The sequence below is a fragment of the Sturnira hondurensis genome, unplaced genomic scaffold (genome assembly GCF_014824575.4).
Source record: "Sturnira hondurensis isolate 20B ecotype Veracruz unplaced genomic scaffold, ASM1482457v3 Scaffold0013511, whole genome shotgun sequence".
Classification (NCBI taxonomy): Eukaryota; Metazoa; Chordata; class Mammalia; order Chiroptera; family Phyllostomidae; genus Sturnira; species Sturnira hondurensis.
Window position 1 is genome coordinate 833,493 of NW_028086142.1, and position 23,354 is coordinate 856,846.

General features: G+C 45.6%; 2 protein-coding genes across 2 annotated transcripts in view; one reads left to right on the top strand and one right to left on the bottom strand.

Moving 5' to 3' along the window:
• The first annotated feature begins 4,242 nt into the window (after positions 1–4,242).
• Positions 4,243–9,205, top strand: TSR2 (TSR2 ribosome maturation factor). The gene is made up of 5 exons (XM_037061663.1): positions 4,243–4,365; positions 4,544–4,634; positions 7,322–7,413; positions 7,934–8,101; positions 8,336–9,205. The coding sequence occupies exons 1-5, from the start codon at positions 4,282–4,284 to the stop codon at positions 8,468–8,470; spliced, it is 570 nt and encodes a 189-aa protein (XP_036917558.1). The 5' UTR covers positions 4,243–4,281; the 3' UTR covers positions 8,471–9,205.
• A 79-nt stretch (positions 9,206–9,284) lies between these two features.
• The window catches only part of FGD1 (FYVE, RhoGEF and PH domain containing 1), a 39,337-nt gene continuing 25,267 nt past the window's right edge, over positions 9,285–23,354 (bottom strand). Inside the window, exons 9-18 of the mRNA XM_037061662.1 lie at positions 18,653–18,711; positions 18,379–18,525; positions 17,895–17,987; positions 17,647–17,726; positions 13,664–13,694; positions 12,843–12,944; positions 12,374–12,499; positions 12,036–12,197; positions 10,832–10,975; positions 9,285–10,293 (exon numbers count right to left, since the gene is read on the bottom strand). Of these exons, the coding sequence (XP_036917557.1) occupies positions 9,988–10,293; positions 10,832–10,975; positions 12,036–12,197; positions 12,374–12,499; positions 12,843–12,944; positions 13,664–13,694; positions 17,647–17,726; positions 17,895–17,987; positions 18,379–18,525; positions 18,653–18,711 (1,250 nt within the window). The 3' untranslated portion in view covers positions 9,285–9,987. The remainder of the gene's footprint in view (positions 10,294–10,831; positions 10,976–12,035; positions 12,198–12,373; positions 12,500–12,842; positions 12,945–13,663; positions 13,695–17,646; positions 17,727–17,894; positions 17,988–18,378; positions 18,526–18,652; positions 18,712–23,354) is intronic.

Genomic DNA, 23,354 nt, shown 5'->3' on the forward strand with positions numbered 1-23,354 from the left:
TGATCCATAGCTGTTGGTCAGAAGCACAGGTGGCAACCTGGATTTGCAATTGGCGTATGAAGTGTGGGTATAGGGGTGAGTCTTGTAGGATTGAGCCCTTAACCTATGGGATCTGATACTATCTCCAGATAGATAGTGTCAGAATTGAGTTGAATCGTAGGACATACCCAGTTGAATGTTGGAGAATTGCCTGGTAGTGTGGGGGAAAAAACCTACACGCTTTGGAACTGGAGACCAGAATCTAATCTCCATGTAAATTTAAGGCCTCAGACCGTAGGAACTCAGGCAGAGGTGCTTAATCTCAGTTTCTTCATTTGGGCCTCTTTGAACTCAATCTAAATTGCTGTGTCTGCCAGAATGAGTCTCTGGAGCTGGGTAGTTTACGCTTCCTGAGTTTATCAGTTTGGGAATGCTCACAATGTTCATTTCACACCGCTTAGTTTCCTGCCTCTGATTCTTTGTATACATTATTTCTTCAGCATGAAGGACTCTTTGTTTTAGAACACCCTCACCCTCATGCAGAAACTCCCTATCTCCTGGCAAAATTTCATTCAAATTTTGTATCACTTTAGGCATCATCTCTGAGAGCCTTGTCACAACCCCCACCGCTGGTTCAGGGACCCCCTCTGCTGGTCTCTCTGGGCTCCTGTGCTCCTTTCTGCTATGGCATTGCACAGAGCTGGAGAACTAATAGAGTTTAAGCTTCAGTGCTTTACACTTAACACAGGCCAGTTCCAAGTCCCAGGTTATTTTATTGAGCATTATAAAGGTCAAGCACATTTAAGATTTGTCACTGCACAAGAACAGTTAAAAACCGGAAATTTTACAGCTCACATGTAAAAGAAACTAGATAGAGATTTCCCCAAATTGGACACCAATCTTAAAATGTACATTACTACTAATAACATGTTGCAAAGTTGAAGCTTTTCTAAATACAGTAATAAAAAAATTGATCAACTGAATGGGATGGAATTCATTTTATTTTCTCTAGGAAATGTTATTACTAAATGTCATATTTATTTGTCATATTCATTACTGAATAATTGTCATATCACAAGAGGGTATCAAAAAATGAAAACATTAGTAGAGGGGTGAATCAGGTAATTAATAAAAATATTTTATTTTTCTGGATTTGAGGATGTTCATGGCATTTGTCAGCTTAAAAATTATAATTCATAAATTTTGAGATTTCTTTTGTAAATCTGAAGCAATATTCACTGTCATACTTAAATTTGTACTATTTTTTTAAAAAAATATTTTATTTATTTATTTTGGGGGAGGGAGGAAGGGAGGGAGAAAGAGAGGGACAGAAACATCGATGTGTGAGGGATACGTCAATCAGTTGCTTCTCACATGTTCCCAATTGAGGACACAGCATGCAACCCAGGCATGTGCCCTGACTGGGAATCACCACAGCATCCCTTTGGTTCACAGACCAGCACTCAATCCACTGAGCCACACCAGCCAGGGCTGTACTATTTTCCCTAAATAGGGCTTGCAAATTTGTATCTCCTTCAGGCCTTTCAAAACAGGTTCACCTTAAGCACTGATCATATTCTATGGTCCTTGGACAAGTTTTGCATGCCAGACTTGGAGCTTCTTGAACATCTGACCAAACCGCAGGACCCAACAGCATTCAGCACAGGGCCAGGCACAGAATAATCCAGTATGGTTTATTAACAATGGTCTAGTCCAAAGTTTGCAAACTTTGCTGTGAGAGAAAGTCATCTATAATACTTTTCTAAGAACAGCTTTATTCTTAATTTCAATGTCGCTGGTTATATTTATTTATTAAAAATTTTATTTATTTATCTTTAGAGGGGAAGGGAAGGAGAGAGGGAGAGAAATACCAATGTGTGGTCGCCTCTCGTGCATCCCTTGCTGAGAACTGGCCTGTAACCCAGGCATGTGCCCTGACTGGGAATCGAACTGTGGTTGTTTGGTTCCTAGGCCCATGCTCAATCCACTGAGCTACACCAGCCAGGGCTCTGGTTATATTTAGGATTGAGGGTGGGAGGTGGGGGTGGGTAGGGTGGGGGAAAGTGGTGGTGGGAAAATGGAGACAACTGTATTCAAACATTAATAATAATAATAATAAGAAGAAGAACAGCTTTATTGAGCCCTGGTTAGTGTGGCTCAGTGGATTGATCTCTAGCCTGTGGACCAAAGGGTCACTTGTTCCCTTCTCAGTCTGGGGCACATGTCTGAGTTGCTGGCCAGGTCCCCAGTAGGGGCCATGTGAAAGGCAACCACACATTGATGTTTCTTTTCCTCTTTCTCCCTCCCTTCCCCTCTGTAGAAATAAATACATACATACATACATACATACATACATAACTATTTAAAAGAACAGCTTTATTGACATATTATTTATAAGTTTCACTCATGTAACGTGTACGATTCAACAATTCAATGGTCTTTAGTATATCCTCAGAGTTGTGCAACTGTTTTAGTTTGCAAAGGCTGCTATAACAAACTACTACAGATTGGTAGCTTTAACAGTACAAATTTATTTTCTCTAAAGTCTGGAAGCTAGAGGTATGAGATCAAGGTGTTGGCAGGTTTGGTTTCTTCTGATGCTTCTCTCCTGGGTTTCCAGATGTTCACCTTCTCTCCATGTTTACATGGTCATCTCTCCATGCAGGCATGTGTCTTGGTGTCTGTGTCCTAATCTCCTCTTCTTACAAGGACACCAGTCATATTGGATCAGGATGTACCCATATGGGCTCAGTTTACCTTAATTATCTCTTTAAAGGCTCTATTGCCATATAGTTCTACATTCTGAGGTATTCGGGGTTAGGGCTTCAACATACGACGAATTGAAGGGGGCAAAACTCGGCCTCTACAACAACCATCATCACATGTAATTTCAGAACATTTTCATCACCCCCAGAAGAAATCTTGTACCCATTCGGAGTCAGATACCATTTCCTTCCTCTCCAAGCCCTGAGTAACCATTAATCTATTTTCTGTGTATAGATTTGCCTATTATGTACATTTAGCAGAAATGGATTATACAATGTGGTCTTTTTAAAAAAACATTACTTATTTATTCATTTATTTTTAGAGAGAGGAGAAAGAAGGGAGAAAGAGAGGGAGAGAAACATTGATGTGAGTGAGAAACATTGATCCAACAGTGATCAATTGCCTTTCACATGCCCCCAACTGGGGGAGTGGTGGCAACCCAGACATTTGCTGGACAACACCCAAACCACTGAGCCACACCTGTCAGGGCACCATGTGGTCTTTTTTGACTAGCCAGTAGTGACGTCACCTTTTTCATTCCTGATTTCAATAATTTGAGTCTCCCCTGCCCCTTTTAGTTAGCCAATCTACCTAAAAGTTTGTTGATTATGTTCATCTTTCCAAATAATCAACTTTTTGGTTCATTGAGTTTCTCTATTATTTTTCTATTTTCTATCCCATTTATTTCTTCTCCAAGCTTTATTTCCTTCTTTCTGCTTGCTTTGCGATTACTTTGTTCTTCTTTTTCTAGTTTCCTAAAGTAGAAGGTTAAGTTACTAATATGATTTATCAAATGGGCATTTATAGCTATAAAATTCTCTCTAAACATTGCTTTAGCTGCACCTCAGACATTTTGGTGTGCTGTGTTAAACATGTTTTCATTCAGTTCGAGATGTTTTCTAATTTCCCTTGTAATTTTCTTCTTTGACCCATTTGTTGTTTAGAAGTGCGTTAATTTCCACATATTTGTGAATTTCACAAATTTCTTTCAGTTGTTGATTTCTAATTTCACCCCACTGTGGTTGGAAAACATCTTTTGATTGACTTCAATCCTTTTAACTCTTTTGAGGCCTGTTTTGTGATTTAACATATGGTCTGAACAGGAGAATGTTCTTGTGCACTTCAGAAAAGTGTGTATTTTGCTATTTGGGGTGTAGTGTTCTACAGATGTAACGATGATTTTTTAAATGCATATTTTTAGGCTACGTTCTCTGGGGTTGATTCTTCCGCCCCAGGGACTGGCATCTGTATTGTTAATAAGTTCCTCACATCTTTTCTGCGCGGTGTGGCCTAGAACCCAGGAGCTCAGAACCTATGAACGCACTCGTCGCCCACTTCTGACTTTCTTTGATTTATATACTGCACGCTAGTAACTTTGTGGGTGTCATCCATTGCTCCGATCAATGTTTCTGCTGCTCTAGTCTTGCTGCCAGGTCAGCGGAAAGAAGACTGGGTTCTCAGGCTCGGTTTTCGATTGTGCCTGGGCCTTGCTGAGGAGGGATTGGTCTGCCTGGGCATCACGTGGAGCTCGGCCAGATGATGGCGGGCGCCGGAGAAGATTTGAGAGCCCTCTTCGGAGCTGGCGTCCGCGCTGCCTTGGAGGCCTGGCCTGCCTTGCAGGTGAGAGGGGCCGAGGCCCGGGCCGGGGCCTGGGCCAAGAATGGTTAGGGCCTGGAACAGAATAGGAATTGGCCGGGATTGGCGCTTGAGGCTCGGCGGCACAAGTGGTGAACTCCTACGTCACCTCAAGTGAGCTCTTTCTCGGGCTGACATGGTCCACTTGGGCCTATGTTCACAGATCGCTGTGGAGAATGGTTTCGGGGGAGTGCACAGCCGGGAGAAGGCCGAGTGGCTGGGAGGTGCGGTGGAGGAGTATTTCTTCCGTAATGGTGAGTGTGGGGCGCTGCGACTTGGTGTGTGTGGGGTTGGTAGGGTTAGGAAACGAGGCGGCGAGGGAGCTGGAGCAGAAGGCACGTTGTGGAGAGTCCGCATTTACTCTAGAGCAGTAGTCGTTTGGTACCCTGAGGGCTAGGTGGAGTGAGTACTGGCCTTGGAGTCAGAACCCTGACGTCAGATGCCTTTCGGGCAGGTGTCACCCTTGAGAAGTCGTCTTATCTCCCTGAGACTCACTTCCTTAATTCCTAAAATGGATATAAGATCCATCCCCGAGTCACATAATTTTACTTAAAAATTTTCTGCACCAGCTTTCATAAAGTAAAAAGAAGCAGGTGAAATGAATGGTGTTCAACTCAATATATCCAAAATACTTCCACATGTAATCAGTGTAAAATACTGTTAATGATATGTTGTACATTTTAGCATTACATTTTCAAAGCCTGCTGGGTGTTCAGTCGATTGAGCGCTGGCCTGTGAACCAAAGGGTCACCGGTTCTATTCCCAGTCTGGGCACATGCGTGGATTGCAGGCCAGCCCCCCCCCTCAGTAGGGGGCGCACGAGAGGCAACCACACATTGATGTTTCTTTCCCTCTCCGTGCCTCTCTAAAAATAAATAAATAAGATATATTTTTTAAAAACCCTGCTGGGTATTTTACAGTTTTAACACATCTCAGTTTGGCCTAGCCACATTTTAAGTGCTCAGTAAATACATTTGAGTATTTAAGCAACAGAGATCTACACATAATGTTGTGTCTTGAGGATCATATGAGAAATAAGGGGCCCTGCAGAGGGCCTTTTGCATAGGATTAGTTTTACAAAATTCTTCATTCAGTTTTTTAGTCTTGGAGATGACATTAGGCAAAGACCTTTTTCTCAAGAACATTACAATCTAGTGAGGGATCCATATAAGTAAACAGGCATTTACACACAGGGCAGTAGGTGTTCAATAAAGAGGAACTCAGGGTGCTTGGGTAACATAAGACTTGGGGGGAGGTTTCTCTTGGAGATTGTTAGAGAAGGTGGGGATTGATCTGAGTTTTTCTTTAAGATTTTATTTATTTTTAGAGAGGGGAAGGGAGGAGAAAGAGAGGGACAGAAACATGAATGTGTGGTTGCCTATTGCACGCCCCCTACTGGGGACTTGGCCTGCAACCAGGGGACTTGGCCTACAACCAAGGCAGGTGCCCTGACTGGGAATCAAACTTTGGTTTGCAGGCCAGTGCTCAATTCACTGAGACACACCAGCCAGGGCTGAGCTGAGTTAGAAGGGACAAGAAAGAGTTAACTAGTTGTGGGAGGCAGGGAGAGCAACACTCAAATAAGTTCTGTGGTATGAGGAGATTATGTATTATATTTGGAAAGTGGTAGGGTGCTCAGTACTAGAGTTAAGTGTGCGTGTGCACATGTTTTTGGGTGTGTGGAGGAGAGGAGTGCTAGAGAGTGAAGCAGAGGGGAGGGGAGGCCCCTGGAAAAGGGTAGGATGTGGAAGGCCTTAAGTGCTTTTGATTTTGTCTGTTAGGCGAGTGTTGACCAAACAGCATAGTATGGGAGAGTAGTTCTGTTAGATGTTCATTGAGGAAAAAGCTTCTTCAGTCAATTATGTAAGAAAAGCACTTTTCTTCAGCTCTTACTCAAGAGTCACAAGAATCATTAACAATAGTAAAGGCTTGGATAAGGATAAGAATGGAAAAGAAGCCTGTTTACCCTTGTTTCTCATTAGCTTTCTAGATAGATTCCTTTAAAACCCAGCAGGACAGTTACTTCCCAAAAGCACAATATGAACACTGCAGTAGGTGAGAAAAACTAATCGGCAGGTTGTAAGGTGAGTAATAGGATGGAATTTGCTGACTAGAAGGTTCAGATAGTAATCAGTGTGGAGCAAGGACTGGATAGGGAAAGACTGATAAGGAGACTGTTTCTGTGTAGAAAATGATGATGTCCTGAACTAGGGCAGTGGTGATAGTCATGGAAAAGAATGGGTGTATTAGGGACTTGGAGATGGTTTGGTTGTAGAGGGGGAAGGAAAAGGAGGCAGGTTTCTGGTCTGAGTGCCTGGGTAGATGTTGATCAGGTGCCTTTCATGGAACAGAGGGACCCTGCAGGATGAGAAGTAGGTTTTAAGGGTAAGGTAATGAGTCTGACTTTGGATATGGAGGGTCATAGGCACCTGTGAGACAGGTAAAGCATAGCTTGGCTTGGAGACTGATTTGGGGGATATTAGGTTAGAGTGGTTGGGAATGCCAAGGGGGTGGATGAGGTCTCCCAGAGGGAAGAGAGTGAGGAGCTTTGTGGAAGACATTCTTCAGCAATTTTTTTTAATTCAGAAAAGGAATATGGGCCCATAAGGTAACTGAAGCCCTGAGAGGGAGGTTTAGCCAAAGTCACACAATAGGATGTTGATGTCAAGGCTATGATATTTCATCATTATAAGTGCTTATGTCCATTTCTTCTTACCTATGCCATTGACCTGTGGCCTTCTGTATCTGTGGAGCCACAGTTATAAAGGGTCTTTATGTTCAAACCTGGAAATGCAGAGCACTTCAGCGAATAAAAGGCTCACTGTTTGGATCCTTACCTACCAACCAGATGTGAACCAGTACATAGGTATTGGAGAGTAGCAGGCAGGAATGATGAAGTTGGCTGGTCTTTGACCAGAGGGCCTTATTCTTTCCTACTCAGCTGACTTGGAGCTAGATGAGGTGGAGGACTTCCTTGGGGAGCTCATGACGAACGAGTTTGATACAGTTGTGGAGGATGGGAGTCTGCCCCAGGTGAGCATGTCATGGACACAACTGTGATCTCTTTGCCTGCAGTCTTTCTTCTCCCCAAGTATTTTTTTTTTTTTTAGGCTAAGACTCTTGGCTCTAACCGTTCTTTTCTCAAGTCTTGCATAGGAGCCTTTTATGATCCCCTATTGCCTAATGGGAAATCTAGTCTTCCAAGGCCTTTCAAATCCTGCCTCTTCTCTTTTCTCTTCAGACGTTATTCTCAGCCAGGTCTATTCCTCATCCGCATGCCAAGGGCAGGTCAGGCCAGGTACTTTTTCACCCCTGCTCTAGTTAACATCACCCCCCTTACTGGGATTGCCTTCCCTGCTTGGAGGCCCTCCTTCAGTGTTTCAGGCCTTTACCTGAGCCCTTCATAGGTGGTTCCTTCGTTAGTGAACCCCTTGGGGAAGAAAAGAGCCCCATTCTCCTCTGGAAAAATCCAAACCCTTCCCCACTCTTGCTGCAAACATGGGCTGTTGTAGGTTCTATAGAAAATCCAGCTGGCCGAATGTTTTCTTGGTAGGTGAGCCAGCAGCTGAATACCATGTTCCACCACTTCCAGAGGGGTGATGGGACCGCTCTGAAGGAGATGGCTTCCAGCATAACCCAAAGAAAGTGCAGGGTTAGAGCCACCACACTTTCGACAGCCAGAGAGACAGAGGAGGATGCAGACAGCGTGGAGGACATGGAGGTAAAAGGGTTGCCTCTTGGGTGGGGAGATGCAGATATTTTCAATTTTCTGGGAGATCAGCTAGTATCATAGGGAAGTGATGGGGGTGGGATGGTAGTGGTTGTATTATCTAGAGAGGGCAGGGAACTTTTCTAAGGTCACACAGCCAATTCTTGTGAAGCTGGGGGAGCCTGAGTCTCATTGGCCACAGCTGGGAGGCGCTGTATTTAGCTCTGTTTTTTCTTTCTCCTCCAGGTCACAGCTACGAATGATGGGGCAGCTGCCGATGGGGTCTGCCCCCAGCCTGAATCCTCTGGTCCAGACTCCCAGACTATTAAGGAAGAGGATATAGTGGAGGATGGTTGGACCATTGTCCGGAGAAAGAAATGAGTGGGTCTGGAAATGGTTTGGGCCCTTATTTGGCTAGTTGTTTTTGAGATTTTTTTCAAGGCTTGTGGGCCTTTGGACTGGTTATTCCATCTCCACCCTCTCCCTCTTCCCCTGTCAAGCTTCCTCCAGGGGAAGAAGAGCCCTAGTGTCTTTGGTCTTGGGGTGGTAGGACCTGGTTAGCCACACCCCCTGGGGCCATGAGTTACCATCTGAATGAAGAATGATGAGGCCTGCTTTTCCAGCGCAGTGCCTTGGGTGCAGTCAGTGGGAAGATAGAAGGATGAATGGGTGTGGCTGTGGCTGAAGAAGCTGAATGCTGTTTGAGAGCAGGCAGGTAGATTTATAAAGGGAAAGGACCAGCAGAACCAATACTTTTGCTGGGTCAGGAATAGTGAGATGAACATGCAGCAGGGAAAGAGAGTCATTGATGATGTGAATGAAAGTTATGACACCTCTCACTTCCCTGCTGCACACACACAGCAGGAGCAGCAGCAGCAGCAGCAGCTCTGTACCCCTGTCAAGGAACTGGAACCTCCCAGGGACACTCGCTTCTTGCAGCCCAGTCTCCAGCCCTGGGTTCCTTCAGGGATTCTAAGACTTTGGCAAGGTGGTGAGCTTAGGTGCCCTGGGCTTTGCTTTTTGTTTCCTCCAACCTCTTTCCAAACTCTTCATCCAATTCCATCGAAGTCCAGGGATGAGGCCTAAGACCTGAATAAATAATACCTTAATGTTTAATCTGTTGCTTGACCTGTTATAAATATCCTTGGAGTCATCTTTCTGGAATCTGAGGTTCAGAACTCAGCAAGGGAGCAGTTTGGGGGCCCACCCTAGCAGCCTGGGACTTTGGACAAACAAACAGACAAGTGGAGCACAGGAGTGCTCTGAAAGTTTCCGTAAGCCTGAAATAAACTGTATTTTTCTTTAAAAAACAAAACCAAAAGTATCCATTGTTCTCCCCCCTGTTCCCCTGTCCTGCCCGGTGGCCCTGCCATGGGTCTGGACGATAAAATAATGGGTAGCCTTGGGGCTGGGTAGAAGCTGTAAGCTATGGAGAGGCAGGAAGGATCCGGTCACTGCCCCACCTAACATACATGTGGAGACACTGTCTGAAGGGGCAGGGGTGGGCCAGGGCCATGAACTCAGTGGAAGAACTGGCACTTGACTCCAGGTGTCCTGCCTCTGGTACTTTGGGGCGAGTTGGGTGAAGGCAGGATCTGCATGGTATTGAGGGGATGGGGGAAAATGGCCTAATTCAGGCAGGTCTAGCAACAATTCCCACCCCCTCCCTGGGGACAGGGATTACAAAAATTTAACATCACTAGGAATATTTTTTTTTAAAAGCCCACGTTTTGTGAAAAGATGAATTTAAAAAAACCCAAGACCCAGCATTTGGGATTGCAAGTGCCCATGATGGGAGTTCAAGTATTAACTGAGCTGGGAGGGAGAGGGCTGGGGCCCCCCATCGGACATGGGCAGCTAGAGTGTAGGGCAGGGGGCCCCAGTTTTTCCCAAACCCTCTAGGTCTTATCTCGGGTCTGGGGGCCTTCAGAGGGTTCAGCAGTGGCTCCTGAAGCTGCCACCTGTGCCTCTTCCACCTCCCTGTCCTCAGACAGTGTGGGCCCTGGGCAGAACGTGTCCCCACGGCCCGCCCGGCCAAGCACAGCCATCCAGCGTCGCTGCAGCTCCTCTGTCTCAGGACTGAAGTACCAGCTCAGGTGGCTCTGGGTGATCTTGAAGACGTGCCGTCTGTCAGGCCGCTCCCCTGCCTCAGGAGGTCCCACCTCAAAGCCAATGAGGGGCAGGCTGCGCTGGGCTTTCACATCCTGGGTGGAAGAACAGAGCCAGGGTCACCTTGGGGCTTGGCTTCTCACCAGTTTTTCACCTGCTAAACCCCCTCTTTTCCTTTACCTGCTCAAGAACTTTCTAAGCCTCCACTGACAGCAATAGGAAAAGGTCAGAACTGGGGTTAGGATGCAGGTTGGGCTCAAATACCTATTTCCTCTGATACTCCAAAACAGCTGGGCTAGTCTCAGTGTATACCAAAGTTTTCAGGCCTTTGCCTAGGCTGTCACCCCCATTTACATGCTTACCCTGTTCAAATGGGATCTAGCAGCATCCCATCTGCATTTGCTTCCTCCAGGAAGCTAGATCACTCCCGCAACTCACCCCACTTTCCCCTACGTACTTTGGCCCACCATGCTTGTTTCTAGCCAGTCTTTATCTCACAAGGGTGGGGGTTCTGATTTCCACTTAGGCTCCCCCAATGTGCCAAGGCCAAGGAGGAGTCAAGGACTGAAGGGAAAGGGGGTTAGCCTGGTTTCGCCAGGCGGCTGAAAGGACCCAAAGGAGTAGGATGCACACCTGAGGGGCTCCATAGATGTACAGCACCAAGGGTTCATTTTCAGGGACCACAAACCATGCCTTGTGCCAGCCTTTTCCTCCCTTCTCCATGTAGTGCAGGAAGCTGCAGATGACGCTGTTCTCTGCAGCCACTGAAGCCTGTTTCTGTGACCAGAGACATAGGGGGCATCAATGATGATAGAAGGCCTAACCTGGCTCCTCCGGGCTTCAATATCCTGTCAGGGTAGGTATTGCTATGCCCATACTTCAGGTAAGGGTGCTGAATTCAGGTGGCAGTACTGACTTGCCCAATGTCCCCCAGCGAGTCACTCAGGCCATGGCTGCTACCTCTTCTAGTTAGGTGGGAGGGGTGTGCAGCTCTCAGTGGGGGCACCTGAATGCCAGTCAGGCAGTCTTCTATCAGTCCATTTATTCCTCAAGTGATTTATGTATTTATATGCCACCTTTTTGTCACCTTTTGTCACATATCCATTCCCTATTCTCAGTGAGAGGCAGCCTAGCCTTGTGGTTAAGGGGGTGGGGGATGGGTAAGACAGACTGGCTCAGAATCCCAGCTCTAGGTGAAAATGTATTGACTTGGAAAGAAAGCATGTAGAGCTGTTGTAAGGACTAAATGAATTCATAGATGCAAAATGCTTAGAGTAGTGCCTGGCACAGAGTAAAGGTTCTTTAAATATTAAATAAAATAAGTACCTCGATTTGGTTAAGAAACAAAACCAAAATGTGCACGCGCCTAGAAAGATAGGAAGCCTAAGTGTTAGTGGTTATCTAGTGGGTAGAAGAAATAGGGTGCTTTTATTATTTTTGTTTATATTGTCTAATTTTCTTCAGTGCACATATTCTACTTTATAATAAGAAAAGATAATTTGTTTAAAAAAACCATGCAGGCTGTGCCACTCACTGGCTGTGTAACATGGGTTAATAACCTCCTTGGGCCTCAGTTTCCTCATTTGTAAAATAGTAATTGCATGGGTAGATTAGTTACTGTGAAGATCAAATGTCTAAAGCACTTAAATAAAAAGTACTGGCTTTCATTCACTCACTCACTCTTGCATTCACTTTACTCACTCCAAGCCTGGGTGTTCCATGGATGTACATAGCACCATACGGTTTCAGAGATAACCAGGCCTCAGTCACACTGGGTGGGTGGCTGGGGTCCATTGGTTGATGTGTGAGGGTTAGTGGTCATAGGCCTGGCTCTTACCTCCAAGATGGACCTCCGGCGCTGGGGTGTATGCTGGCTGCAGGCTGGGCTACTCCCAGGCACCCCGTGCAAGGCCACGTAGCAGTCAGTGCACACACGGTTGGAGCGGTTGTTGTCATAGATAAGGCGGGCCCGGAACTCGGAGCACTTCCCACAAACCACCTGGAGTGGCAAGTGGGCAAGAGATACCTGATTCCAGAAGGCTTTCCCCTTCAGTGTACCAATTCCCACAGCTGACTCATGGCCTCTTCCCCACTTGGACTGTGCCCTCTCAAAGTGGGCCTTCAGGCTGCCGGCCCATCCCCTCCCTACCTCTGCCCCTGCCTCCCAACACTCACGTGCCCACAGGCCTTGCAGTGGTGCCTGCGCTTGGTAATGGAATTGAAGGGCTCCTGGCAGCGCATGCACATGGTGACTTCCTTTTCTCGGATGGGTGTAGGTGCCCGCTTCCCAAGATCCACGTTCTGGAGAGAAGGCCAGGTCCCAGGGTCAGAGACACCTACTCCCCCATCAAGTTCAGCCAACCCTTGTGCCTGCCCCAAGACTTGGTTTATCATTAGGAGGCAACAGATACATTGAGAAGACCTGTCTTTGAGTCCTGCCTCTATCCCTACGTCATTGTGCTACTAAAGACAAGTCACTTCTACTTACTGGGCCTCCATTTCTCCAGTGATTTTTCTGCAGCCCTACCAACAGAAAACTGTGCTTTTGAAGTCACGCACTGTCTCTGGGAAGGGGAGAGGAGCATCTCAAGGTAAGGTGGGGACTTGGAGGCCCATTGTAGAGGGAGGGGATGAGGACTCTTACTGGAGAATGAGGGGGTGTGTCTTCATCTTCCCTGTTTGTTGAGTTCAACAGTTTGAAGGTCTCCAGCGTCTGTTCATGCTTCAGAAGGGTGGAGTTGATGGCCTGGGGAGAAGATATAAGAAATGAGAGGTCAGATCACCTCACAACCCACCCATTTCCAACCTCACCTCATTATCTTATGACCTAGCCCAGAGTAAGAAAAGTTGGGTTCTAGGTACAGAACTAGAACCTTGCTAGTTCTTGCTAGCAAGTACAAACTTGCTCCTTGCTAGTTGTACAACCTTGAGCAAGTCTCTCTCTCTTTTTTTTTTTAGAGAGAGAGGGGAAGTAGGGGTAGAAAGAGGGAGAGAAATATCGATGTGAAAGAGAAACATCAATTGGTTGCCTTCCGTATGTGCCCTGACCAGGGATTGACCCACAACCTAGGCATGTGCCCTGATGGGGAATCGAACCCACAATCTTTCCTCTTGCAGCATGATGTCCAATCAACTTAGCCATACCAGGGAAGGCTCAGTTCTTATATTTGTGAAATGGGGGAGGGGGATCAGTGGCTGAAAAACTGCAGAAGGCCTTCCTAGCCACTGTCTGGGCTTATCTCACTGGGGTTATGCTCAGAGGAGCCAGCTCTCTAAAGGAAGAATTTGTGAGTTTCTGCTCAACCTCTGGACCTCAGTGAGCTTATATGTAAAATGAGGATGGTCCAGTTTTTTGTACAGGCTCATACCAGTGAGATGTGAGTTTTAAGAGACAGTTCACCAACCCCTGGGAGGACCTGTTAATACTCCTCCAGCCCCCTACCACAAAGCCTTCTTGGATGTTACCTGGACCCAGTCTTTCTTTTCCTCCTCAGTCCTTGGGGGCAAAAAAAAAAAAACAAAACATGTTGGGTTAGGCAGGCCAAGCAAAAGCAATTGGAGTGGTAAAGAGCAAATGTTTTGGAGTCAGACCCGTGTTTGACCCTCTCCTCCTTCACTTATAACGTATGTGACCTTTCAGGCACATCATTTAACCTGTTTGCGCTTTATTATTCAATAGTTTCTAATACCTTCCAGACTTGGTGCTAGGAACATGGGCCTCAGAGAGGTCCCTCCCCTCAAGGAACTCATGGTCTGGGATTGGGGGAGAGACAGGGACAATACAAGGGTATCAGTATTGTGACAGAGTGAAAATTGGGCTGAGGAGTCCAGAAGAGGAGACCTGCCCCAGCCCGGAGTTTGGGCGGGGGCTGGTACACAAGAGTTTCCTCAAGGAGATGCTAAGCTTCAGCTAGAAAGGTAGAGGGGAGGTGTGTATAAGAGTATGGAACATACAACAAACCAAAAATAGTTCCCTCTTGCTGGAATGTCAAGTTTGAGAAAGGAGGGTAGTTTATTTTTCTTCACTTGTAAAATGGAGATGACAATTATTCGTCTGGGTCGTTCTGAGCAATAATTGAGGTGACCTGCATGTGCCCAGCATAATCCTTGGTACACTAGGTGCTCAATTAGTGTGAATTTCCCCTTTTCTTTGCCTTTCTTCCCCGACTCCTGTCTGCTCTGCAGTTTCCAAGACCTCTGCCCTGGTTGCATCCCCATCAAATGCTCACTAGGAATTGGACCCAGCCTCTTGGCTGATTCCCTCCTGGACTCTTCTTATCTCCCTCCACATCCACACTTCAGACATCAAAAGTATTTTTCTACTATGAAAATAAGGGTATATACCCTTAGAACCACTTCATGAAAAATTAAGGATGTGAGGCAATATTTAACTATAAGTATGTCCACTGCAGTGCTATTTATTCTAGCAAAAAATTGGAGGTGGCCGAAGTGTCTAACAGGGGATCAGAAAACAAAATTGGTACATCACTACTGAATGGTACGTAATGCACAACATGAATGAGGCACGAAACTTTATGTTAAATGAAAACATAAAAATACACAGCATTCTGTTTTTGCTTAAAAATATATATGTGATATGTTTACATTTGTCAAAACTCATCCTTGGTACACTTAAGGCCTATGCATTTATTTCACTGTTTGAAAATTTTGCCTCAAGAAAAGGAGAGGACTTAAAACAAATAATGATGAACTTCAGTTAATGATTTACACACCAACATAGGTCGGGGTGAGATGTAGCAATGTCCGCAACTGACTTTGAAATGCATTTAAAAAAAAATCAGACGGACTGGTGTATGGATAAAAGTATAGATTTGTGATAAAGTAACTATAGCACAATGTTAATTAACACGTGCAGAATCTATACAGTGGGTTTATGGGTGTTCACTGTACAATTCTTTAAACTTTTCTGTATTGGAAATTTTTCATAAATGAAATATGGAAGGAAGACATTGTGTTTATGTGTATGTACACATACACATGCACACATGTACAAATATGTAAAGAGAGGAGAGCCTCAAAGAGGGTGTACCAACATATTGGCACTGGTTCTCTCTAGGTAGTACACTTCTAGGGAATTGTACTGTATTCTGATGGTATTCTTTTGCAAAAAGTTCTTTTTTGCTTATATTCTATAATTTCTTCACAGTAGAAAATATTGCTTTTGATTTTTAAGAACTACAATAGTATTTTTGGCAATGCAAATTGAATATACAGGGGTGAAGTTTCATGTCTATAATTTACTTTAAAATGGTTCAGTAAAAGGTATACATGGCAAATGTCAATAGTTGGTGACTTCTAAGTCTGTGGTTCTAAACCCTGTTGCATGCATTAAAATCAGCTGGGGAGCTTTAGAAAGTTCCCATATTCAGACTACACCCCACACAAATGAAATCAGGGTCTCTAGGGGTGGATGCCAAACAGCAGGTTTTTAAAAAGCCTCCCAGCTGAGGTTGTAACCAAGGTTGAGAACCAATTGCCTAAGTGGTGGGTGTATGGGTGTTTGTTGCATTTCTACTTTTCTCTGTATTTGAAAGTTTTCACCAAAATACAGGGCCCAGCGCAAATAACACCCCTTTTTTATTGCAAACTTTTATTACAAAATCATAAGCCTGTCATTCTGTAACATAACAATATCACACTCAAGCACACCATAGGACATTTTAGGTGAAATGTTCAAATTATAACTATAAATGATCACACCCATATTATTACCCTACAACCATACTCAATGGCGTTACTTCTGCTGGACCCTGTATATTTTTTAAGGGCAGTCAAAGCCATTGCAAAGCAAACCCTCCATTCCTTTTTTCAGCCACTAGGAGGAAACCTTACACTGCTCAGTGCACCCATCTGGGTCCAGCATCCCTCAGCAGCCCCCTCTATCATCTGCACAGCCATGTGGCTTATTACTCAGACTATCCTAGGCCATACTAGGCCCCATACCTGCCCTCCCCCAGATGTGCCAGTTGGCTTTGTTCTCCCTTTCCTGGCTGCAGGCCTCCAGGCTGCTCTGTCTCCCAGAGATTCAAATACCCTCTAGCCCACATTTGTTTCTCTCTAGCCTCTCTATAGTACCAGCAGTGAGGGTCCTGACTCTTATTTCTCATTTCCTTGCAGCCTATCAGAAACAGGTCATCTAGCCATGTGCATCCATTCTCCAGCCCTGACCATGACTGATACCTATCCCCTGGGCCCTCAGAAGGCAGCATGAGTTCCAATCCCAGCTCTGTTCCTTTCTAGCTGTGGGATCTTGGGCAAGGTACATAACTCTTCTGTGCCTCAGTTTCCTCATCTGTAAAATGGGATAGATGGTAACAGTAGCTACTTCAAGGGTTGTTTTCCAACACTGAACTAGTCAATTTATACTTACATTGTTTAAGTTAAAACAGTGCCTGGCATAAGAGCAAGTATGTCTTCATCAAATTTGAGCTACTACTATAATCATCCAAGTAGAGGAGAGATAAGAAAGAAGCCTCTTCATGAAATGGTTGGGTATTACTTTTAAATTTGTTACTATTTAAAATTATTTCTTATAAAAAATTTCAAGCATACAGAAAAGCAAACAGTATAGCACAGTACATTAAATATATACCCACTATATAGATGCAAACTTTTCTTTTTTAAAAAATATTTTATTTATTTTTTTTAGAGAAAGGAGAAGGGAGGAACAGAGAGAGAGAGAGAGAAACATCAGTGTTGACAGAAACATTAATTGGTTGCCTCTCACATACCACCTCCTGGGGGACCTGGCCCGCAACCCAGGCGTGTGTCCTGACTGGGAATCAAACCAGTGACATTTTGGTTTACAGGCTGGTGCTCAACCCACTGAGTCACACCAGCCAGAGCTAGATGCAAAACTTTCAAATATTTTGCTATGTTTACTTCATATATATTATTTATATACATTTTATATTTATGTAAGTATATGTGTATATATGTATGTATTTTGGTAGATAAATCATTTAAAGATAAGTTACAGATATGATACTAACTCCTCAGCATGCATCATAAGAAAACAAGGCCATTCTCTTATATAACCACTATACAATGACCACACCCGAGGAAGTCAGCAGTAATTCCCCAATAGCTAAAGCTCACTTCACATTTAGATGTTCCCTATTGTCTTGCCAGTATCTTTTAGGGATGTTTTTCTCAGACCAGCTTCACATTATGGATCAAGCATTGCATTTGGTATTTCTCTTAAATCTCTGAATGTACAATAAACTATTTGTGTTGTTGTTATTCATGTTCAGATTACTATCTTCCCCCTCTTCTAATAAAACCCACCAGAAGAACAAGCCTATATCTTTGGGGAAAGGTGCCCAAACCTTTCCTGGAACAATCTCTCCCCCAGGGAGGTAGCCTGACGTGCATGGCCCTACCATAGAATATCTGAAGAAAAGCCGTAGATAGGCAAGGGCAGGTACCTGGCCTGGAGCTCCAGAGAGCGCTGCTTTCCTGACACCAGGAAGGTTCGAGGCAGATTGAGGTTGGAGCTTTCCTTTAGCTGAATGGAGGGAAAAGGAGGCTTTGTGAGGCCTACTGTGTTCCACGGGCCCTCATCCTCTGCACACATGCATGTACAGACTTGGGGTGAAGTCAGAAGGTTTTTGTTATAACCTCTCAGCCCCAAGGCCCCACTTAGGGTCCCCATTTCCCACCTCCTGGTGCTTACCTCCATGCCATCTACATCAATGCGTGCCCGCACGCTAAACTTCTGGCCAAGGAGCCGCAGCCTGGGCACGCAGTAAAGGAGGCGGTCATTGAACTAGGAAGGAAAAGGTTTGGAATGTATGTGCGGATGACTCAGGAGGGCTGTGGGCCAGCTCTCTTCTCTTATAAGACCCCTGAAGCTTCAGTACTGGGGACTCAAAGCGACAGATGGAGAAAACAGCCTAGACAGAACACAAAGGTCACAAGGAAAGAGCCTAGGCTTGAGAGTCACTTCATAGTTGGGTGACCTTGGTGAAGTCATTTCTCTCTCAGTCTTAGTTACATCATCTGCAAAGTACAGGGAAAAACATTCCTAGTGTAGATAGTGAAAGTACAATAAGTTAATGGAGGAAAGACTTAGTACCAGGACATATAGTCTTGAGTGCGTACCAGGGCAACACGTGTGGGGGGCATGGCCTACCCACAACCCCACACCTGGCACTTACTAATATGAGGTATCGGTCTTGAGTGGTCCCATTCTTTGCCGACAGCTTAAGGATGTGGCCTTCTTTTATGAGCTCTTTAGTTGGGCTGACAATGTCTTCCTCACCCCCTAGCAGCTCATATACTTTCAGCAGCTTGTGCATTCGCTCCTGGTAAGAGACAGTGAGCAAAAGGCAGGGTTGTGGTGCTGGCCTCCTCTCAGATGTTCACAAGTTGCAAGCTCTCCGGGACAGAGGTGGGTGGCCAAGGAAGGGCAGGGCTAGGAGAGTCACTCACCATTTTGCGGATGGCAGCATTAGAGTGTTCCGCTGCTGTGGCTATCAGCTCCAGAGACTCTGCAGGCAGAGCGGGAAGGAAGTTGGAAAGAGGACTAGCAGAGATGCTCTTGGGGGCACCTTTGCTTTCTGAATACCTCTCCTGGCCTCACTACACCCTCTCCATTCCAGGAAGCAAAGATATCCATAGCAACAGCACAAAAAAATCAGAAACTGTCTCAATTAATGCCACAATAGCAGAATCATAATACAGAGAATAGATGGCAGCCAATAAAACCCACGCTTAACGAGATTATTATTACCATTAAAAATAACAATAATAGTAGTTATAAATGTACTTGGAAGGAAACATATCCATGTTTTAACAAGTTATCTCTGGGTGGTGAGATTATGGGTCTTTTTTATTGTCTTTATATTTCTCTGTGTGTTTCACATTTTTTATAAAGAACATGTATTATTTTTATAATCAGAAAGTCATACATGAGCGCGGGCCTGCGAACCACACGATCGCGGTTCGATTCCCAGTCGGGGCACATGCCTGGGTTGCAGGCCAGTTCCCGGTTCCCGGTTCCCGGCAGCGGATGCATGAGAGGCAACCATACATTGATATTTCTCTCCCTCTCTCCTTCCCTTCCCCTCTAAAGATAAATAAATAAAATCTTTAAAAAAAAAGAAAGAAAGTCATACAAAGAAACAAAAAGATGATCCTATTCTTTATCTCAGTAATTCTTCTTTTTTAGATTTCATTTACTTAGAGAGAGGAGAAGGGAGGGAGAAAGAGAGGGAGAGAAACATCAATGTGTGGTTGACTCTCACATGCACCCCACCAGGGACCTGGCCTGCAACCCAGGCATGTGCTGTGACTGGGAACTGAACTGGCAACTGTTTTGTTTGCAGGCCAGCGCTCAATCTACTGAGCCACGCCAGCCATGGCTGTCTCAGTAATTCTGATTATAAGTACTATACTAAGAAAATAAATGTTCTAGGTACAAATGCATTTTGGTTGCAGTAGTGTTTATAACAGTATCAAACTGGAAATGGAAATGGCCAACTGTAGGGGTTCAGCTAAATGAAGTAATGTGCATTCATATGATGGTCTACTAAACAAACTTTATTAAAAAACACCAAGAATATGTCAAAATGTTCCTTGTGCTGATTCTCTGGGGGCTTGTATCACAGGTGATTTTCCCCCTACCTCTTTAATCTTTCCTTTAATTTCCATATTTTCTGTAGTAACCAGGTATTATCAGGGAAAAAAAATTGACATAAATTCCTATACATTTCCATACAGCAATAAATCCTGCCCACCATGCTTGAGGCCCAGCTGTACGGCACCCAGCTTGTACTGCACCTCACTCTTGTCTGTACAGTGCTGGGTTTTCTCACGCAGAAAATATGTGTAATGGAGGAGCACAGGTGCTTCTCAAGTGGGTGCATATGGTTGGCAAACTAAGTCTTGCTCTCCTAAGAGGCCCTCCCTCCATGACCAAATCTTGGTGCTAAAGATCCATGGCTTCTTTCCCAGATCAGGCCTTTCAGGTGCTGGGCTCCAATCTCCAACCCCTCCTCAACCCTAGCTGCCAGAGAGAGCTTTCTTATATGTGGCTGGCTGTCACGCCTCTACTCATACGTGCCAATGGCTCCCCCATGCCTACAGGATAAGGACCCAGCCTTTCAGTCTGGCATTTAAAGCCCTTGGTTGATCTGGCTTCTGATGACCTCTCCAGTGGTCTCTGCTTGCCTTTCAACATGTCCTGTCTTGCCTCACCTGGCCAACTGCCACTTAGTCTTTTGGATTCAGCTCACCTCCTCCAGTAAGTCTGCCCTGAATTCCCAGGCTGGGTTATGACCTTGTCTGGATTCTCACATTCCCTTTAGCTCCACCTTCTGTCCTACTGGTCACACTGCACATTCACTGTTTGTCTCTATGTCCACATTTGTATCCTGAAGTAGGCTAGGAGCCCCTAGGATAGAGTCAAGGTCCCACTACCCTCTCCAAGGCTCCCCAACAGATGTTTTGCATAAATTAGCTTTTTCAGTCCTCACAATAACCCTATACGTGTGATTGTGCTGTTTGTCCTATGGGGAAACTAAGATTCAGAGAGAAGAGGTGGTGGCCTTAGGTTGTTTACCTGGGAGGCAGAGTTGAGGTCAGAGCTGGAGCTGCTCTCTCAGTTGCCCTTTCTCCTATACATTCTGCATCTCCTCCATCCCAGGGAAGAGTGCATGCTGGGTGGTAGAGGTAAGGAAGGGGACAGGAGAAGGCTCTGGCAAGCAGTGGGCATATGAGCTCAGGCCTGTGCAGGCTGCTGGACTGACTGGAAGCTTTGCTATTGGGAACTCTGTCTGGAGATGTCTTGTGTGGGAAAGAGACCGGCATTTCCAGTGCATGCAGGCTCTTTCTGGAGGTTCAGTGTGGGGATCTCAGTTCAGGAATTCATTTGGGGGTTTAGGCTAAGGAGCATAGTTTGGGGAGATTGGTGTAGGAGCTTCTTATGGGGGCTTTGGTGGTGCCTGATCTGGGCTTGGAAGTCTGGGACCTTATTTGGAGTTCCATCTTGGGCTCAGGGTAGGCAGCTCAGGCCAGGAGTTCCAGCTGACCTGGCTTGGTGAGCCCAGTCTAGGGTCCAGGCTCAAGAATTGTCTGAGAAGTAGAAAGTGGGGGAGTCAGTCTGGGGAACCAGAGATATGATTTAGTGGGGCTCAGACCTGGAAGCACTTTCTGGGGCTCCACCTGAGGGTTTTAGTCTAAGGGGAAAACATAGGGAGGTCAGCTTAAGATCTTAGCCTGGGGAACTTAGTGAGCATATATTGGGGTGACTCTCATTCTGTGACGCTCAGAAAACTAGACTGGGAAGTTCTTAGGGGAGGCACTTACCTCTGCGCTCCATGTGGGGAGCTCAGTCAGCCATGCTCACGCTATGAGGTTCCTTCTAGGGACACAGGTAGGGATGAGATTGGTATAAAACAGGAACCTAGATCTGGTGAACTCAATCTGGGGACTGATTTTAGGGGTACTTAGTATGATGGGTATCAGCCAGGGCACTCAGTAGTAAAAACAGCTAACATTTTTGAGCCTTTACCATGTGCCAGACATTGTGCCAAAAGCTTTACCTGGATGATGTCCTTTACTCTCGACAACTCTTCGGGGTAGGTGTCATTATCATCACCACTGTACCGGAAAACTGAAGCTGAGAGACTGAGAGGCTCACCCAGGGACACACAGATGGAAAAGGGGACTCAACCTGGGGCTCAGTCTAGGGAACTACACTGGCAGCTCACTTTAGGGGTCCAATCCAAGGAGCTCATTTAGAGCGTTTCAGTCTGGAAATATCATGCTAGGGATTCTATATGGAAGTAAAATTGCAGAACTCAGTCCTGGAACCTCAATGTGGATATGTGATTCTGTAGATTTCATGGGCTCAGAGTGGAGAAATGAGACGGGAAGCTTCTTGTGGGGATCCTAGTGGCAGTGAGGTATCCTAGGTTCTCAGTATGGGGCCCAGCCTAGAGACCTCGATTTGCTAGGCTCACCCTGCAAATCTCAATCCATAAATCTAAGTCTGGGAGGTAGAAAATGGGGGGCTTTGTCTGGGGGAAGTCAGTCTTGGAGCTGAGTCTGAGAAGATCAGACTTGGAGCTTAGCATGGATAGCCTAATTTGCGGGACTTGGGCTAAGGAAAACAGTCTGGAGTTTCTGTGTGGAGCTCAGTCTAGGCAGCTCAATTCCAGGGTTCTCTCTGGGGCTCAGTGGTCTGAGTCTGTGGTATGGGTCTTGAGTGTAAGTCTTTTGGGCTCAGGCTAGAAGCGTCAGTCTGAGGGACAGTACATGGAAGGGTTAATCTTGGGTGCTCGTTTTGGCAATACCCATCTACGGAAAGAATGGTGGCCAAGGAGATCAGGCTGGGAGGCTCTTTTGGGGGAATCTCACTCTGGGACGTCAGACTGAGGGCTCTAACTGGGGACCCTAGTCTGGGGATCTCAGTTTGGGAAAACCAGTGTGGGGGAATCTATAACTGGGACCTCAGACTGGTTCAGCCTGAGGCTGGGGTTAGAGATGTCTGTCCATTAGGAATCAGGGTGGAAAGCTTTTTTCAAAGATTCAGGATATGTAGTTCATCCTGGCACCTCAGTGGGGGCTCTCATTCGTGGAGAGGAATATATTGTACTTAGTCTGCAGACGTTTGTGGAGCTTAGCTATCAAACACTTTAGGTTTCTATTTCTTTCTAGAGGTCCAGGCTTAGTAGGAGAGTGCCCCATCTGGTGGTGTGGAGAGGGCTCACTTTGGGAAGTGTACACAGCTAACTGTCTGCTTCCAACTCTTGTTGCTTCGAGGACCCCACACTTTCCTAGTTTTCCTCCTACCTTTAGGGCGGCTCCTTTCTAAGTCTCTTTTTCCAATTTTACCTCCCTCAGCTTTGTCCTTGGCCCCGGTCTTCTCCATGTGCACTCATTCCCTTGGTGACAGCGTTCAGCCTTAAGGCTTTGCATACTGTCTATGTGCCAATGACACCCAGATCTCTCTCCCTGGGATTGTATGCTCATCTTTGGCATGAATTTAACTGGCAGTTCACTTTGAACAAGTCCAAAATCAAACTCCTAAGTGCATCTTAGGAACTATTACCACCAGCCAAAAAATTTGCAAGTCATTCTTGACTCTTTCTCCCGAGCCCACACCCATTCCACACTAGTTCTTTTGGTG